General features: G+C 43.3%; 1 protein-coding gene across 1 annotated transcript in view; it reads right to left on the reverse strand.

Moving 5' to 3' along the window:
* The window catches only part of diaph2 (diaphanous-related formin 2), a 386,425-nt gene that overhangs the window by 37,018 nt on the left and 329,627 nt on the right, over window positions 1-19,780 (reverse strand). Inside the window, exons 28-30 of the mRNA XM_078288946.1 lie at window positions 19,453-19,588; window positions 6,360-6,452; window positions 4,006-4,071 (exon numbers count right to left, since the gene is read on the reverse strand). Of these exons, the coding sequence (XP_078145072.1) occupies window positions 4,006-4,071; window positions 6,360-6,452; window positions 19,453-19,588 (295 nt within the window). The remainder of the gene's footprint in view (window positions 1-4,005; window positions 4,072-6,359; window positions 6,453-19,452; window positions 19,589-19,780) is intronic.

Below are 19,780 nucleotides of genomic sequence, written 5' to 3' on the forward strand. Positions count from 1 at the left end.
GTAACCCTGACAAGCATTATATCACTGCATCTTTATTTTTTTAATGGTGGTAAGATGATACCTCTCTGGTCAATGTCAAAGAGGTCCTTAAGAGACTTGCAATATAGAACAGAGGGGGGGAACTTTTGATGGACTGACCTGTGAAGGTGAAGCAGTAGAGTGGGGCAGAGGGAGGAAAGGAGAGAGGCCCTGGTTTGGGATCTTAATGACTTTGAAAAAGGAAGTAAATAAATAAGATTGGCTTGGTTCTCTTTGAAATCTGATTGATGTGTCTTTTGGGATGCCCCCCAGTATGAAAGACCCACTGAGTCTGTGGCTTTCATCCCTGACCGAAAATCGATGAGCCAGGATGTATGAGAGGCTCCTGCTCTCTACCCACCAATCTCCTGCCAGATACCCAGGTAACTATCGCACCAGAAAGGGAATAGGGGGTGGGAGAGGGGTAGGTAAACTCACATGCTGTTTTAGCTCTCATTCAACTGAGGCTCAATTTTGAAATACACACTGCCTCTGGAAAACCGGTCCTTGTAATGTATCCCGTCAAACCAATTTGATTCAAAGTACAAAATACTGTATATTGTCTTCCAGCAATGAGAGTGAACCCGCAACAGAAGCCTGGCTCCACTGGTCCCTATCAATCCATCCAGTTTCTGTCTGTTGAATTAGGACTGGCTGGTGTAATTGCATAACACATGGCTATGGCCTCCTGGGTTAGGTTTCCATCTTACACAAAGTGGAGACAAGGAAATAGGAAATGCTTCTGGAATTGGGTGTAATTGTGATTGGCGGCACCTAGAATTGTACTCTGCCTGATGCTTGAGGAATTGTGTTGGAGTATAGTTTAACCTAAAGGACGACAAAGAACGGCGTGCTGGGTTTAAATGAACCACTCCAACATAAGCAGAGATGCTTGTGTGACTCTGAGAGACTCTCTCTGGTACGCGCTACTCGTTTGAGGATGACAGGAGGTTAATCAAGCTTTAAAGCGTGAGATTACAACAGACATGACAAGCAGGCCTGAATAGATTCGGCACACTGTGTGATATAACTACTTAGAGAACCTTCTCTACCAGGAAACTCAGGGGCTGAAATGTTGTCAGTCCCTGAGTCAGAAGGCAATCAAATATAAGCAAAAACAAAAGAAAGCACAGAGAGAAAAGTGCATTAACATTAGTGCCATTGCCCTGACCTAGAAATGACACCATCATTCTCCATCATTGACACTCAAAAGTTTATAATCCCCACCATTCACAAAATACTAACAACCAAAAGACAGCTTTCAGTGATTCTGAGATGCCTTTTATCACCAACTCATCCGTCATTGGGGAACTTAATTGTTCCTTTTCACAGTCTATACATTTTTTATTTTTCCCTCAAAGTGTGCATAAAGATTTGCGTTTGAGCCCTTTCACGAGATGAGACAAATTCCCCCGATGCTGCATAGCGGCTGAACTCATTTCCAGATTCCATTTAGAAAAAAATCCATAGAACCGGCATGTCAAGAGGATTTTCCCCTCTCATCACCTCAGAGTAGAGGATCCATGCTGCTGTTTATCAAACCACAGTACAGGGCTCCACATCAAAAAACAGAGAGCAGTCAGTGCATAATGCATTCTGGTAGTATAGTAATGTTTTCTCAGTGCAGACTGCAGCTGTGCAATGGAAAAAAAAACACCATGCGCACTAGGAAGACTCTGATGAACAATGCCATGTAGGGAAGAGTGTGAGATGGTTGAGGTGCCACCATTAGATCCATAGCATTCTTGGTTGTCTCATAAGCATAGGATAATAGGTCAACCACATACAGCACATTCGATATAAAGCACAACACATTCATACAATCAAAGACATACTGTATATGAACTCACAATGCAGAGTGTCAGGCATATAATTTCCAAGCATATCACACCATACAGAATGAATGCATAGTGGAATGATGGTATATATCTATGTGAAATATGTTTGTTTACGGCTTGTTATTGACAAATTCTTCAAGAGTAAAGTGAACTTCAGAATTTGATCTCTCTCGTTTGTAAGTACACTAAGTGCTTTAAAATATTTAGAATGAAAACAAAATAACACCAATGTTGCTAGGTCAAACATTGCAATTCAATCACACATCACACAGTAAATGCTCACACACTCACCTACAAACACACTATCACATTTCCAGATATACAACATAAATAAATACAGGCAAAAAGTGAGGGCGGACAGACACTTTTGCAACACACAGATGCGATCTGTTGAGGCGGCCAGATAAATCAATTTCAGCCAAAGTTGCCTCAAAGTAGGCCAGGGCACAAAAAGCAAGAATCCATTAGAAGGGGGTATTTCTGGGGTGCTGTTGCACATCAGTCTGACATTTACCAGACATATACTGTAGTGCTGGAAAGGAAGAACGAGCGTGGGATACACAGAAACCTTGTGCGTGGCCGAAGGGTAGAGGTCTGCAGACCTCTCTAGCAGAACACTTCCAACACATGGCCACAAGACAGGAAGTGATGTCATGCTCTGTCGGCATAGGCCTACAGTAAGGTCGACAGGTAGATGATTCCTGGAGCTGCTCCACGCCACAGAGAGGATGCTGAGTGAATCAAGAACTATTTTCTTCATGTGATGTGAGTGCTATTAGAGTCCTATTAGACCAATTTCAACAGTAATGCACTATAGCATATTGAAGTTTAAAGGTAATCTATGTAAGATTTTCACTGTAATCTAGCCTATCCTAGTCTTTTGACCTACTGAGAAGATTATTCTCAGTAGGTCATAAGATATGATGGAGGGATTTTCCACGGGTCATAAATAAGCTCCTCCCCTATAGCTAGAGCCCTTCACCGCCCTTTATAACCATGCAGGCTCAACCAGCTATGCCTCTCCCAAGGAAGGGTAAGTAGTACAAACAATGGTGCAGAAGCAGCCAGTCATAACATCAAAAAACTCACCCAAATTGCCTTTGACAGTCAAATTTGATGGTCAAAAACAAGAATAAACATTTGTATTGCTATTGATGGAAAGAGGAACCTGAGACAGACCAAAGGAATTAAGACTGATGCCGAGTTGGCTGTTGGTCTCCTAGACAGATAACTGCAATTTGCTTTATCTAACGTTTGCTATCTGGACTATTTGTATTGGGGAAACTAGTCTAGCCCTACTAACTAGATCCAATACCTCATTTCCATTACTCAGAACCAGGCCATGCCCAGGCTGATAAAGGCAAAGCTCAGTTTGTTTGTAATGTGTTTCCATTATATACAGAGATAACTGGGCTAATGCTAGCGGCAGGATGCTACTAACGTTATAAACTGTTCATCTGTTATGCTAACTGTGGCTAAGTTTAGCCATTAGTTATAATAGACTTAGATCTGGTGTAGTTTTATGTTGTCTTCTGTATTCTGTTTTGTACAGAGAGCAGAGCTACCTAAGCGCACAGGGGAGAGATAATGTTATCACCCATCAGCTCTATTTACCTTGAGCATCTGGTCTTTTGGCAAAAGCCTTGGTAACACAAATCAATGATTGGTCAACACGGTCTATTTTGATGTGCCATAGCAAAATCATTAACCTTAATGATAATAATCATAGTTCACAAGCCTTAGAGTGTAACCCACACTGATCCCCAGCCATGAAGTTATCACAATCAGTGTTGAACCGTTTGACAATTGATTCCATTTGTTTTCCTCGGTGAGGGGGCGTGCATGCAGTGCTGTTTGGAACGGGAGGGGATGGAGGCAGGTTTCGTCTTTGTTTTGATTTAGATACGTAATCCATTTCATGCCTGCAGGGGGTGCTATTTTACATAAATCTTACATATTATACCTTTAAGCATCTTTATCCCTTGCTAAAGTCAAATGCAGCAACTCAGCACAGGACTCTGTGTGTGGTAGAGCAGCTCAGCTTGAGTGTTCTGAGTGGAAGGACGTGTGAGTTATGCAGCCAGGAGGGGTGCAGGAGGAGGCAGGGTGGTGCTGGGGCTGGGTTAGAAAGGGAGTTAAATACACACACCTAGCGTTCTGTTACCATGGTTAGCACCCGGCCACCGAGAGGCTGGACTGGAGGGGCTTTGATCACCTGTAACAATAATGGAGTGGACAAAACAAAAAAAAAAGAAGGGAGGGATGGAGGAAAAGGAAAAAAGAGAGAAAGGCATCAAAGATGAGACATTTCAGATATTTGGCACGAATTAACCACTCCCAAAGTGTTGGCACAAAACCTCTGTGAGCTTGGGCACCATCAGGCTTCCTAGGGCACCCACACACATTCACACACAGCCACATACACAGGCTCACAAACACATCAATAAATATGAAATGGAAAAAGGCACAGGATGTGTTATCTGCATTATTCTTTGATGTCAGTGCCATTTTTTGCCTTACGAAGGTGTCAGTACCGAAATGTTACTATTTTTCAAATAAATGTTTTAATTGCAAGTATAGACAGTGTGCGGGAGTCTCTTCGTATGTGTTGGGGAGCCACATTATAGTTGTTGAGACGTATACAAATTCAAGGCTGAACAAGATAGCAATTAAGAGTATAAATGTGTGTTATGTGTATGCATACTACAGTGTGTGTGCTTGTGTGTGTGTGTGTGTGTGTGTGTGTGTGTGCGTGTATGTTATGTTTAATTCCAAACGCTATATGATATCTGCTTTGTAAGGAAATTCAATAATTACATTATTTAAAAAAATATTTTAAATCTTAAATTACTCATTTTGCAAGGAAAGGTCTTTCGTTCTTCAAATTTCAATATATAATATTGTATAATAACTTGAACAATATTGCCAATAATAATAGCGAAAGAGTATAGGTGCATTTCTTTAATGTAAATATAAGAATAAGATCTCTGGATCTTTATCCAAGCCAGGAGTTGTGTGTCTAAGACAATTAGTTTCATTAGCTGTCCCTTACTGGACTCTTTTTCTCTCTCTCTCACTCAACCTCTCTCTCTCTCTCTCTCTCTCTCTCTCTCTCTCTCTCTCTCTCTCTCTCACACACACACACACACACACACACTTACTTTGTCATTAAAGATGACTGGTGGTAGACCCTGGATGAGAGATCAGTGAGTCACAGTAACACAGGTACTATGTCCTAGTGCCACACTAGCATTGGTAAATACTGAATTAACTTTTATTTTTGCGTCATGCCACATAAGTTGCACATCACGCATGAGGTTGCATGACAAATGATATCATGAACATAAAAATGAGCATTGGGCAAAGCTGGCAGGAGAGGAAGCCCTCAGTGACGCAGGCAGGGTGGGAAAGGGCCTGACTGATATGTCCTGGCCGTGTCTCCCCACCTGGCCAAGCAGTTACCTCTCCACTGCCAAACCCAAACCCAACAGCCAGACAGGAGAGGACCTCTCATGCTACTCTTCTCTGTATCGATCCAATTTTGCCATATGTGTTGCTAGGGCAAACAACGAATGCCTACATAAGTCCATATTTCAACACTCTACAGTTCCTGGATTCCTGCCACAACTCACAGCACTTTAATAGTGTAAATACAGCAAATCAAACCAACCTGCATTAGCTAGGCAAAGAGTGAAGAGCCTCTTTCCACAGGGTATAACCATAAAATCTATAGATATACACATGGTTCACCAACAATCTAAAAATACATGGTTTGGATAGGAATCTCCTTGCTCTGGCTTGAACATGTATGCTTTTTTCCCACTGCTTAGCCTTGCTTCTTGGTGCGTTATCTATAGCAGAATCATGCACCTGTGGCTCTTCTGCAATACTCTGACTTGCATATCAATTGACCCTGGCACCCCTACCAGGTGGTACTCCCCTGGGTACGGGGCATTCATCATGGCAGAATGGAATATGTTAACATTGGGATTACGCTAAATCAGCCTCAGTCCTACCGCAGCCAGCATGGCCATATTGTAATCAGTGCTTTATGAATGGCAAAGGGACAATGAATTGCTAATGAACTGCACTAGGCCACATGTGTGTGCCTGTTCGATATGACAGCGTGTGTATGTGTGTGTTTGTGTGTGTGTGTGTGTGTGTGTGTGTGCATGTGTTCATGTGCGTGTTCTTGTTTGTGTGTATATCGGTCATGAATCGTCAGAACAAGCAACAGAATTGAGGGGTGTCACAGAAACACCGGGACACAAGCATGTGAATGCACACACAGTAATTAAGTGCAAGCAGAAGAGCAATGCTCCTTTCATATGATGGAGAGCAGTCATGACTGTGTGTGATTACATCATGTTCCATGTGAAGCAATGTACATAAAGATATCAAGGGGGACAACATGAAGGAGGCAGGTTTCCTGCGGCCAGGTGAGAGTGACAGAAGGTGGAAATGAAACATCAGGACAGAGGGATGGGGTTCTCACTGTCTTACCGTTGCGTGGGGTCCGTTTTCGCCGATCGCGGAAGGCTGCTCCTGACTGTAGAGCCTCCATCAGGCTGTCCATCACACCGGTTTCATCTCCCTCTGTAGGAGAAAAGGAAACAAGGAGGGAGAGGTTTACAGGACACTGTAAATCAATGCAAACATAACAGATGGAGCTATACAACATAATATATGTACAGATATACACATAGACATAAACACAAATACACAAATACACATGCACTTGTACATGACTGCTTCAAAGTCTAACTTTAGGGCATTTGTCTGGAGGCAATGGATGCCCTCTGTCTGCACATGCATTTTAACAATCACCTTACATCACCGCAAAGACGGAGCCCAGATTCTGAATGAGACTCAATATATAGACAAGCCTATTAAAGAGTGCATCAGCATTAAGGCAGAGACCTGTCACTCAGGCCCTCCCTTTTCTTCAGTGAACAGCTGGGAAGGAGGAAAAATACACTGAGAGCTTAGCAACTAATACAGGCAGAGGAGCCCCAGGATGAAAGCATCCACTGATGGCCATTGACAGATATTCTTTCTGTGGCTAACGCAGGGGAGCTAAGTGCTCTTTACAAAGATTTAGTGTGGAGCCGCTCAATACCCGGGCGCTCTATCATTGTTCCGTCAATGACACCGGGACCGGCCTTCGAAAAACATTCCCCCAGCCCACCATTCCAGCTGTCGTGTGGATCCATGAAACCAGAGAACTGGAGGCAGTCGGCATGGCCGAGGAGACAGGGAGGAGGCACTAAAAGTACTGTGAGGCCAATAGCACTACAAGTTGGGCCCACACTGTGCGCATGCAGCATATCGCTCGATGGAAAAGGGGTTCAAAAATAAGCTTAGGTCTTATATCTAGGTCATCTATCTTTACTCCCCGATACTAATGAGTCAGAGGGGCACCCTTTTTATCATTGTGGTCCAGAACAGACATTATTTTAAACTAGGATCATTAGGGTGACTTATTGTGGAGCTGCAGATTTGGCCATCAATCCTTTCACATACATGAGTGAACTAGCTCTTCCCCCATGTTTACCATCAGGGTCCAGGCATCTTTTTTCCCCATTCTGCTTACAGCTATGGCTGAGGGAAACGTTTGGAAATTACTGGAGACAACTGCTGCTTTCACCACACAGCACTTTCCCAGAGAGCGGGGTGATCAATCTTTTGTTTCTTGCATGTGCTCAAAGAGACATGACAGTCAGGCAAATTGAATTTATGAACGCAACACGTTGACACTACTGCACAATTAATTTGAAGAAATGCCACATATTTTGCCATTACCACGGAAAGTCAGGGCTGCTTGTGTTTTTCCCCTCTCCTCAAGCAACAAGCCACCCAACCTGCGATAGTTTATGCAAAGAAAGACGGTACAACTAAGAATAGAAACACGTCTTATGCAAATTAAAAAAGCAACTCTTCACTCGTACTCACACTAATTTTGCACTTGAAACTGTATCTCATTCCTTCTCTTTCTTCCTCAAGTCCTTCCCAAGGGCTACTTTGAAATCAAAGTATCTGTTCCGGCTGTGTGCTGTGCTTAAAAGCAATCCCGATTAAATCAAGCTTAATTAGACCAGCTTTATCAGAACAAAACCAAAGCCGAGCCAAGTAGTGCTTATCTCAAATTGCAGCACTACACCTCTGATAGCAAGCTCATTGGTTTAAAGGGGGGCATGGGTTTCGCCTGCTTTGGACCTGAAGAACAGGATGGTGAACAGCTAGCAGCTACTATAACAGTATCAACTCCCAAGATCATTAGCCACTCCTTCATATGTAGGCTACCAAGGACATATTGTGAGCCTGACAGAAGGCACAAAGTGTTAAGTGGCAGGTAAACATTTATCTACAGCCACCTTGGCACAAGAAACTTTTTGACAGCTCCTTCTTCACTGCCTTCTTCATGGAGACCTAGACATCACAGGGGGCACCTGACACTTTGATCAATTTGTCCTACTTCTAGCTTAACTGTAGCACAATTCATCATTTGTAATGACCAGGACTTGGGAGCCTTCCTAGACTGGGGTTCAGGGGGAGGACTGCAGACACAAAGAAGCAAAATGACTAAAATGGGAAACATACTCCCCAGTCACCTACCAGTGCTCCATTAACTATGTCCTATTGGGCCCCAGCTTAAACTCAAACAGGCCACACCTCTTCTCACAACACGGCCTCGGAGATGAGGCTTCAGTAGTTAGACCTTTTAGTGTCTAACAACTGTGTAACATATTCAACACATCTGCACAGACACGGCTAAATGAATGTTTAGCGAGAAAATAGAAAACATTATTTGAGTATACTCAAATTCAGTATATATTATTCCTGTAATCCTTACAGCAAACTTTCCTCATTACCTTAACATTGCCCACTTTAGAGGAAGGTTTTCTGCCTTGTTCCCGCAGTTCACTCTTGTCTTATTTTGAGCTGTTAAACCTAGGGCAAATATTCATCCGCTTCTCATTAGCAGCAGTGGTAGATTGCGTGCTGGGGAATTACAGAAAAGCTAACCTTTTATGCCCAAAGATCTTTCTCGAGAGGAAAGATCCCCCCTGCTCACAGGAAATTGCTTTCTAAATGGGTTAAGATGGGCTAAGACCCGAGACATTGACAAACCCTTCCAGTGATGAAACACCTTGGCGGGCACCTCAACAGACAGCCCTGGGGTCCTTTAATGATCTTATTAAAGCTTGTGGAAGAGTGGAACATGGTTGGGGCTTTTGCACTTTTAGGTACTTTCTTAAACAGTTAAACCTTTAAGAAGAGAAATAAGGCTCTGTGAAACTCTACCTCCTAGAGAGAGGTGGTGTACCTGTTCCATATCTTCACTTTGATCCCTTCATCCATCTCATCCCACATCCCCCCCCCGCCCCCCCCCCCTCCCCTTTTTCCTGAATATCAGGTGGTACCTGGACCCTGAGGCTGTGCCAAATGTAACAGTGAGCCCTGGGGGTTGGCTCAGTCTGTAATATATTTACAAGCAGCACTATCACATTTTCTAATTAGGAGGGATAACAAGGCCGATGTGCTCTCAGCAGGATTGGCAAAAAAACTTCACACATCAGATTAGCTTCTCCTAAAAAACAGTACCTAACAGTGGAGTGTAGGGGCTGCGGCGTATCATCCGCAAACCCCAGGAGCAGACCACAAAGTCAAGAGTCACCGGTGGCGAGGGAGCAAAGAGAAGCGAGGAAGGGGCAGGGATGGAAAAGAAAAGAATGGGCAAAGATAAGTGTCACTCCTGGGGAAGGTAGCAGTAAAGGATAGAGTGAGGGCGGAGGCAGACTGCGGTGAGATGGAGTGAGAGGGAGAGGAGTGAAGGAGAGAACAGGGAAGGAAGGAGGGAAGAAAGTAAAGAGGGCTTCTGAGCGTGCGGTGGTGCATCTGGAGGAGTGGGTCATTGAGAGGGACTAGTGAAGCGAGGCACGAGGTCGTAAAGCTCCCTCCCAGATACTTGACGGCCTGAGCCCTGTGACATTTAATTATTTCTACAACATACAGTGCAGTATGCAAGCACACGCACGCACCCACACTAAAAAGCTGCCTACGCCTTTTTATTGATACAAATGTGTGTTATATATTTGCGAGCGTATTGGCTCACTATGCCTAATCCAAATGAACAGGACACAAGTCTGGAATGACAAGTAAAGTGAATTTAAACTCAACAAAAAGAGAGAGAGAGTGTGTGTGTGTGTGTGTGTACGCTCCAACAAGTGTCAGCAGTGTGACCTATGCTCATGGGTGCTCAGGGCAAGATCAGTTAGAGGAGACATAGGAATCTAGCCACGCCTTTCAGACAACCAATGCATCCCAACAGCCTCCATACAATCTCTCATTCCTCAGTCAAGGACCAATTAGGAATCAAAGAAATAAGCTTATATCATGTAAAAGATGACATCTCATTTGTATGTTTCTGCCTTTTCAATTCAGTCATCTACAACATTCAAAATATGTAAGTGGTTGTAAAGTAAAAGAATAGCTGTCACATAAAGAAGTGACATAGCTTTTCATTCAATCATCCAAGCAGGAAGCCTTGTATCTATTTGAATGCAACACTGTGCTCCCTCTTTAAACATCAAAGGCATGGCATTCCTATAATTATGCAGCAGTGTCAACAAAGCCTGTTCATAAATTCAATTTGCTATCTGTCATCTCCTCCATGTTGTGCTGGGGAGAAAAAACACAGTGGATCGATTGAGAACTCAATTTCTGATGGCTCACATGCAGCCTTCACAATTCTTGGGGGGAAAGAGAGACAAAGAATTCATAGAATTCTAAAAAGGTTCCGTCTGGCGTGTGTGTGTGTGTGTGTGTGCGTGGGTGTGTGTGTGTGTGGGTGTCTGTAATATAGTGGTAAATTATGACATCATATGTGCCAGGAATAAAACTGATAGCAACAGGGCTAGTTAATTGCAAAATCTGAAATAGCATGCAAAATATATAACAGCATCAATAACCACAAAAACATGATGCCATTTATCATAGTCATACACAGGTTTTAATCCATCACTGCTACATATTCTCTATAATGTCACGTAAGCATAGCATTCTCCTCCCTTACCAAATTAAAGTGTTTGACAAGAGAGAAATCAGGCATTGGAGAGATGTCTATTATCCACTAGCCTTCCAGTAGCCGATCCCCGACTCTAATTTGCACTGTAATGAGATCTAATGAGAGCTTCCAGGCCCTGTGCTTGATGAATTGAAACCACTGTGAGAGAGGAGTACTGCAAGACTTTAACCTCACCCCTGTCACCCTCCATGACTCCAGTAGAGAGGAAGGGAGAGAAGAGGAAGAATGAAGAGGGCAGAAGAACAACAAGTTCCAAGCTTTTTTTGCCGCTGCGGATTGTTTTTGAACACATTTGAGTCCATCTGTTCCCCCACAGAAAGTCACCTGTGCAATTAACCTGGTGCATTAGCCGTGAAACAAAGGCCTCTGTGGAGGGAGGGGGGAGCTGCTTTATGGCCAGGTGGAGAGGCAACAACCAGCCTCTCTTTTAATCTCTTCTCTCCCTCTCTCTCATACTCCCTCACTTGCATACACCTGGTTTTCTGTTGCTTTCACACCTGAATTCAGGCAAAGCCACCTAGACATATACACAAGCACCTGCATTACTCGACGCCCCCCTCCTCTTGTTGCTCTGCTGTTTACGCTTTAACTGTCTGGCACTGAGACTAGTCCTGGCTAGGCTCTCTCTCCCTCCCTCTCCCCCCCCACAGTCCCAGCAGCTCCTGAGGCCCGGGCAGACAGAGAGCATTACTGCCACAGAGAGCACAGAGAGCACAGAGAACACAAGTGCCCGAAGGACAGCAGCCATGCACCTGTTAGCCTCTCCTTTGTTTCCCCCTCTCTCTCCTCTTTCCCCATCGCCCTGCAGTCCAGCCAGCCAACCCTGACAAAAGCTCTGACACAATGACCTGAGAAACTTTCCAGACAGGCCCCAGTCTTTAATTTATGTGTGTGTGTGTGTGTGTGTGTGTGTGTGTGTGTTTATGTTTACTTGTGACTGTTTGGGATGCACATGAAAGTAGTCCTCTTGAGTGGAATAGAGAGAATAAAAAAAAGGAAATGGAAGGAGAAGATGCTCAATAAAGAAGACGGATCCTCCTGTTGATTATTCTGGACTGTTTTACTGTAACAACTTGATGGGCAAACCCACTCATGTCCTCCTTAATTCAATTAGGGATGCTCCCACATCCCCCCATTCCAAGGGGAATGGCAGTGCAGCCACTCCTCTCCTCTTTCTACGAGCCCCAGTGTGGCGCCAGGGGGTCAGGGGAGTAAGGGGAGGGAGACAGTGGACAGAGAGGAGAGTGTGTCATGAAGGCAGAGAAGGTGGGTGGGGGCGGTGAGAGGTGTATTGTCTTTGGCATGCATGAAGTAGGGACAAGCGTTGGGACAAGGCTGGCATGGCCACTGTAGACCTCCCATATCTTGAAAGAAAGAGAGATGGCGTGAGTGCGAGAGACTAAGGGGAGCGTAGAGAGAAGTCGGACGTCGACGAGGGAGAGATGAAAGTGGATTAGCCGCCGTGGCGATTTGCATTCTGTGTTGGAGACGAAAGCCCCAGCGATGCCCCGAATAGCTGGATGCATGAATAAGTAAACAAACAAAAACAAAAATAAACCCTCCATCTGGATGGATGCTGCCAGGCCCCGAGTGAGAAACAGTGGGGAGGGGAGGTTGGGAGATGGGAAGGGGGAAGAGAGAAGCTTATAACACGGCAGTCACCAGACTTTACTTCCTCCTCTATCATTTACTTCTACTGCCTGCAGGCGCCCATTTACCATATTGCTATCACCATCTAGCCACTACATTTGGCTAGTTTGCCCAGTAACACCATCAACACACCAGGGAGATCTCCTGCCCAGCACTAACAGATGTTGAGCTGACACACTTTCTGGGGACCACATGGGGTCAACATGTCAGGGAGCCAATGGGGGCAGGGGAGCCTATCTTTGAAGCAGAGTAGACAGCCATTTGACTGTTCATACCAGGGCCACTCAGCTGAAGCAGGTTGATGAGATAGGAGAGATGTCAAAGAGGCTTTGCCATGCTGGAATATATTGAGATGACCCCATATATATTCTGTGCCTCATGCATCCAGGACAGCCTGATCCTCCTGTCCTATTTCTCTAAGAGTGGCACGTTTAGATAGCAGATGCTGAGTTCCAAAATCCAGATCAAGATAACATCTCAACCAAACCCCATATGGGCTGTTTGTGGGAGTGAACGGCTGTGCTGTCTAGGGAAGCTAAATGGATTTGACAATGGGATTTGATGGTCTTTGTAGTGAGGGTAATTATGTTTGATTGACTGTAAAGTGACTGGTGAGGTCCAGATCTGGGAGGGGAAGTGATCAGACACTTGGACCACCCACAAATTAATGAGATTCAACTGAGCCTGAGCTGAGTTCACCGAGGAGAGGCAGAAAATTTATGAAAGGGAGAGAAGGTACAGGGAGGGGTGTGGAGTAGAGTGCGTCCTAGTGAGTCTGTGTGAGAGAGAGAGTGAGAGAGAGAAAGAGAGAGACAGAGAGCGTGAAGGAGGGAGAGAGGAAAGAGAGAGAGAGAGAGAACAAGAGCGCGAGAGAGAGAGATCTGATGCATGTCTCCCTCCCTTGGCTCTGACCTTAGTGTAAGGCAACCAAATTAAGTTAAACAGACTCAAAGTGATTAGAACTTTTAGTTGTATTCTAATTAGTGTCTTTGTCTTTATCTCAATACTAAACAGGTCGCCACAAAATAAGAAAACATATTCAGCTTGACAATTTGATGCATAATGCAGACAAAGACAAAAAAAAATATGGGAGCGACTATTCCCTGGGGTTGTCTTTAATTGCCAATGAAATATTTATCATAGAATAATAAAAGGCTTCCGATGAAACCAGGCTCTTTTTCCACATTGTGCTGACAATTATTTATGAAAATGTATTGGAAATGGTATAATCTGGGAGGATGACAGAATATTGTATTGTATCACCTTCACTGACAAAAAAAGTCATTTCACAGTGAATCTGATAGATTTAATCCTTGCATGTGAATTGTGTATGGAAGATGCTGTCTCTCTCTCTCTCTCTCTCTCTCTCTCTCTCTCTCTTTCTCTTTGTCTCTCCACATTGCTCGCTCTCAGAGGCCTGAGCTGAGATGTAGTCAGTCATATTCTGTGTGCCATCATCGCCTTGAGGCAGATTCAGATTTTGAGAGGAGATATAGCGCAATCTAATATGCTGTTATTTATTAGAGTTGATGTACTACAGCAGATAAGCCTGGTGCCCTTGTTTCTGTCTTTCAAGGTAATGATAGAATTCACCATGGAATTTCAGAGCATGCCTTGCACTTCCTGCACCCAGGATCCACCCAGCTGTAATGCAACAAAGGGAAAAAAAGCAATTTCCTTACAGCATGGCATGACAAAAAAAATAAAAATAAATGCTGCTTAAGTGACATGGAACATACGTATGCAGATGTGCTGAAAGATCCTCATCAAAAACTACAAATCTATGAACAGACATGGAAGCCATCAGTGCCTTAGTGACAAAGAAATGACACTTCAAGGAATATACAGGCAGCGAATTGAGGAGCACCGCACCATATATCATAATTACATTCTGGAAAGGTCCGTCCTTGCTCGTCACATTCTATATCAAACATAAAGGTCAGCTTTAGCTTCCTAATGCTGGCTTCATTTCCCAAGCTAAGCTCGAGAGTAGGCAGAATCTCTGTCAGAACCATTTTCTTTTATCTATCTGGGTTTCTGACCTCCACGTCTCTACAAGCTATCTCCCTTGCTGATATTGTTTGCCATGTCTGCTGTGCTGTGGGGACACTGTGCAAACTTAGAGAGCCGACCTTTCCACCGCACAGCCGCCTGTCAACGCTTCTCTATGATCACCTAGCTGGCATGGCCGCGGCGCAGGTATGCACCGGCCTAACGGCAGCTGTCAGTGTCACACAAAGCCATCAATCCACATCTCCTCCGCTGTCATTCCTGACAGGGCTCCGCCAGTCGGCCAGCTGCACAGAAACATCTCTTTCTTTTAGCGTGCCATGCTAATATGCACTTGAATTTGCACAATCTGCATTTAAGAACAGCAGTCAGTCTCTATTAGCATGTAAAGTGAAGTTGATATACATGAAGAGTGCTAACATGTAAGAAATAAGAACACAGTATTACAAGAAGTGAAACACAGCTAAAGCCTCTTATTTTACTATTTAATGGATTGTATGCTTTTCTGAAAGGGGTCCACTTACTTTTATTCATGTAAATAAACACTAGTTCAACCTCAAGTGTGAAAGGTTGACAAGGAGGATGCAAAAATAGAAGTTGGAGGCCCATCATTGTCAACATGCTGACTGCTCTTTGTAGAGAATCATAGAGGCATGGAGACCTCATTCTACTAGGCCTTGCTGAGCGGGGAAATGCCTAGATGGCTATCAGCAGCAAAAAAAAGAAGAAGATGCATTTGGAAAGGAAGACACGCTGTAATCTTAAAGTGTATAGGAAATGAAAAAGAAATTACAGAATCAGTTTCAAGGATAACCTGCATAGAAAAACATCATACTCTCCTTCAAGACTTCCTTGAATTATTGTAAATTCATTTAGTTGAAGACCTATGGCTGTGTCACTTTGAAAAGATAAGGATGATCACAACCGCGCTTTGTACTAATGGGCTCAATCATGTTTAAGCATGGTGAGAAAGCATGTGGTGTAAAAAGTGGTGGCTCATCTTACTTTTGACTTTCACGTGAACAAAAACAACTATATTTAAGGAGATTATGATGCATGTTCCACCATTTATATAAGCGCAAACACCTAAACAAAAATCTCTTTTTCACTATCTGTAATATTCCCACAGAGCAAGGCGATGTATAGGCCTGCATTCTGCTAGTGTCTGCAAGCTGTTGCAAAAATGGATTGAACCGGCTGAGTGGGTTCTAATTCATTCGGTGAAGAATGATCACTTGCAGGTAAAAGTGAATCATAGCAACGGCATCTGTGGAGCCTCCGCGTGTGTTTGTGAACATTTTAATAGAACCGTCTGAGAAAATTTGAGTTATTGATTTTGAAAAAAGTTTGTGTTAAAATTTAAATTTAATGTGGGTAGTCACGTCAGACAACAGACAATAGGACAAACCCAAAAACAGTAGCTGTGAAAGCAGCAACCAACAGACCGCTAAACCTAGATAATTCCTAGGGTTGGTCAGAGAAAATGGTGTGTTATTCAGAAATTCACCTGGTATAGGGGATTGTTTCACAATGCAAACTACTACAACAATTATTCACATACTGAAAACCTACTGTATATAAAACTCAAAGAAAAGTTGACAAGTAAAACACAAAGTTTTACAGCATCTCTCTATGCTACCTGGGAGAAATGCCTGGTCTAAAAAACATGTTCAAATGACTTTTTTCCTGGTTGTTTATTTACTCCTATGTGCCTTATGCCATGTTGCATCGTGCTCAAAGCGGCATGTGCGTTTTCCGGCTCTGTTCAAAGCTTAGTGGATTTGACTGGGGTACGCAGTTGACGTGTGGGTGCGGACACTTGCCCCAGACGGGGGGCATTGACCCTTGTGATGCCAGCCGAGTGGGCGGCTACAGGGGCGCGCTACTCCTCACAAATGCCTGAGAGAAAGTCCAGATGCTCTACCATGCTCAACCTCTTGACACACTGGGCACGCTGCATGCGACATTGTTTCATATGTTGCAATAAAAAAATACCCTGGTGTGATGAAACATCTTCCCCTATTAGAGACAGAAACATTAGTTTGGGTTTAGGGTTTGTTCTACAGTGTTCAACAGTTACTTTCAGCGAAGTAAAGCAATTTAGAGAATGTTGAACATCTGGTCAGTTCAAGTGAATATGGAAATCCACTTAGAGCAAATTAAAACAAATGGGGGGAACCGGGTAATGATTTCATAAGCAATTTCCCACATTAGTATTTCTAATACTTCACAAAGAAAACAGATTTAGCTCTGCGCTTGTCTCATACATCAATCATGCTCGTTGAGGAAGCGCACATGTCACTGAACTTGCAGAGGGCATATTCTCAAGTTTGATCAACTGGGAAATGGGAAATATGACATTTTTTTTAGCAGTTTCCTGAACACATTTGTCTGTTCCCCCCTCCCCCACCCTAACGCCATCCTGGTAAAAGCTAAATGAATTAAACTCTCATTAAATATGCATTTCATTGTTAATCATTTGCAAGCGAAGAGGATTAGGTCGCAATTTGTGAAATGACATAAAATCTATCCCTTCACAAAAATAGCCTCTTGAAATTGCATTAAATACAATAGTATGATCCATCAAGCTGTCTTTTAGGCAGTAAATCCATAAAACAGATATACATAAAAGATATTGACATGTACATGCTTCTCACAATATAATGTCCATATGTTTACTCCATCTGTCAATGGTAATGGATTTGTCAACACAAAAACTGCTCTATTGAGGTCAACAGTCTAATTCTCCTCAGATTAGGTGTGAGGCCTAGTTTACAATTAAAACAATAAAGACAGAAAAACAGGTATATAAATCCTGGAAATCTATTTCAGCATTTCAATTGGCCTTTCAGCTTTTCCACTGCAAAATTCATGTGGAAAATGGTCGGATATCATTAATTAATTGTAAGAAGAATGAAACAAGGCTCTTCGTGCCGTACACTGTCTTATTTTCATCAACCTTCACAGAAAACACGGCTGAGACTAACCATGAAATATTGATGTGAGAAGTCTCCTCAAATAACTAACTCCTCAAATATCTGAAGTACATATAGAATTTTTCAACAGCGCTGTCAATGATCCCTGTTGGTTATGAGAGAGGAAAGCCAAGACTCTCACCCAAGGCTGTCAATTGGAGAGGAGTAGAAGCACAGAGAAAAGAAACATGTGCAACAAGAAAACACTGGATATCCTGGTTTGTGTTTTCCAACCAATGAGCTTAGAGGAAAGCCGAGAGTGAACACAAGAGAGACAATGCCAAGCGTCTCTAACCTCGACCTGCTTCTGGCTGAAGTTCAGCTTTCCATCCACAGGACCCATTTCAACAGCTTTACATCCGTTTGTCTTTTCTCTGATTACATTTCACGAAGAGACAAGTTAGAAAAAAGGTTTGATGAAAATGAGCAGTCAATGCAGGTGAAAAAAAATAGGTTTAACTCATCTTGAACTTAAAATTGTGCATATTTCACTACTGGTCACTGTGGTCGGAACAGTCCGACAAGCGAGGTGATGGTGTGGAGGACAATCCCTACTATCTCCTAGGCTGCAGGCAACCTTGCCCATGTCATCCTCATGTTTTATTCATGCAAAGCATATTATGGCATTCAGAAACCGAGATCAAAATCTGCTCTGGCAGAAATATTTAATATCATACCTACTTCTCTACCCCTCTCCATCTGGTTAGTCAGAATGAGAAGGAAGGGGAGACAGCCTTCTTCAGCTCAGCCATGCTGGATTATTAAAAGTGAAGCTTTCAAAGAGGTCACTGCTCAGGAAAAAAAAAAAAAAAACTAGAATGCATCAATTATCTTGGAGAGTTTGTGGCGTACTGAAGAGTGTCTTGTCACATTTCCCAATGTGGCGGCGCTACAGAGAGGTCCTTGGCTAGTGCTGACATTTAGAAGCTGGTGAATTGTGGAAATCCCAGACTGTTTGTCAAAAAATGGACAAAAAGACCACACTGACTGCTTCCAAAGCCCCTTCAGGCTTGAAATTCCTTCTCAATGTCATTGGCGTAACTAGACACAGCCAGCAGTCTAGCTCTATAGCTCTAATTTTTCATGTTTGAATAACTGCAGCTTAAAATGATCAATACTGTTTTACTGGCATCGCTGGAGGAGAATACAGTTACTCAAATAATTAAAAACAATAAAAAAACAAAAAAAAAACAGAACAGCAGTCTCAGAAGTTGAAAACCTATAAATTCACTGTTGCTTTACTTGCACATGACCAATGAAAAATTAATAACAGCAGCATTATCCTGTTAGGAGAGTAGAGTGATCTACCAATCCATTATCAGCCTGTTTTTAAAGATTCCTATCTTTACATGTGACCTACATCTTCTGTGCCCCTGCCAGCTATGTGCCAGTTCTATTATGAGGGGCTCAAACAAAGTCCTTAGTTTCTTTACAGTTACCTTCCTAGCACTGATACTACTACTGAGTAATAGTCTTCCTACCACTTCAACATCTTTAAAATCCACTGAACGTTTACTAATGCATGTGAATATTGTTGCTAGGGGAAAGTCTCTGTCTCTATGTGAGTGGATGTAACACAAAAAAAAGACTGGAATACATGCTAAAAGTAGTATAATCTGCCTGTTGTTTGGAAGCATTATATCGGCCATGGGAGTAAGTGTGAGATTCTTTCACAGCTGAAAAGATGACACCCCCCCCCCCCCTCCTCCTCCTGCTCCACACACACACACATTATCATCCTCCTTCAGAGTTCAAATCTGTGTGAAGCACAATTCCATGAAACCCCCTTTCCACCCTCCTGTTCTCCTCCTCCTAACTCCCCACCTGCCTCCCCTTCTCTATCTCTGTGGTGGCAGAGGGAGAAGTGGCATACCTTTGTTCATGTCAATCAGCTGCTTCTTCTTCTGCTGGCGCTCCTGCTTCTCGCGCTCTGCTTTCTCCTTCGCCAGCTTGGCTCTCTTGATCTTCTCCTCCATCTCCCTCTTCTTGTGGTTCTCCTTCACCGCTTCCTGATGAGGCACACACACACACACACACACACACACACACACACACACACACACAGAGAATCAGAATCTAGCTCCTGCTGTCACCACTCTTTCAGTGTCTTCACAACTGCATAGCGTTCAGGAGAAGCAAGCCATCAGCAAATTTTTATTCAGAGCATGGTTTGATAGCTAGAGCTAAGCTAGTGGAATAAA

Source organism: Centroberyx gerrardi, chromosome 16 (assembly GCF_048128805.1).
Source record: "Centroberyx gerrardi isolate f3 chromosome 16, fCenGer3.hap1.cur.20231027, whole genome shotgun sequence".
Classification (NCBI taxonomy): Eukaryota; Metazoa; Chordata; class Actinopteri; order Beryciformes; family Berycidae; genus Centroberyx; species Centroberyx gerrardi.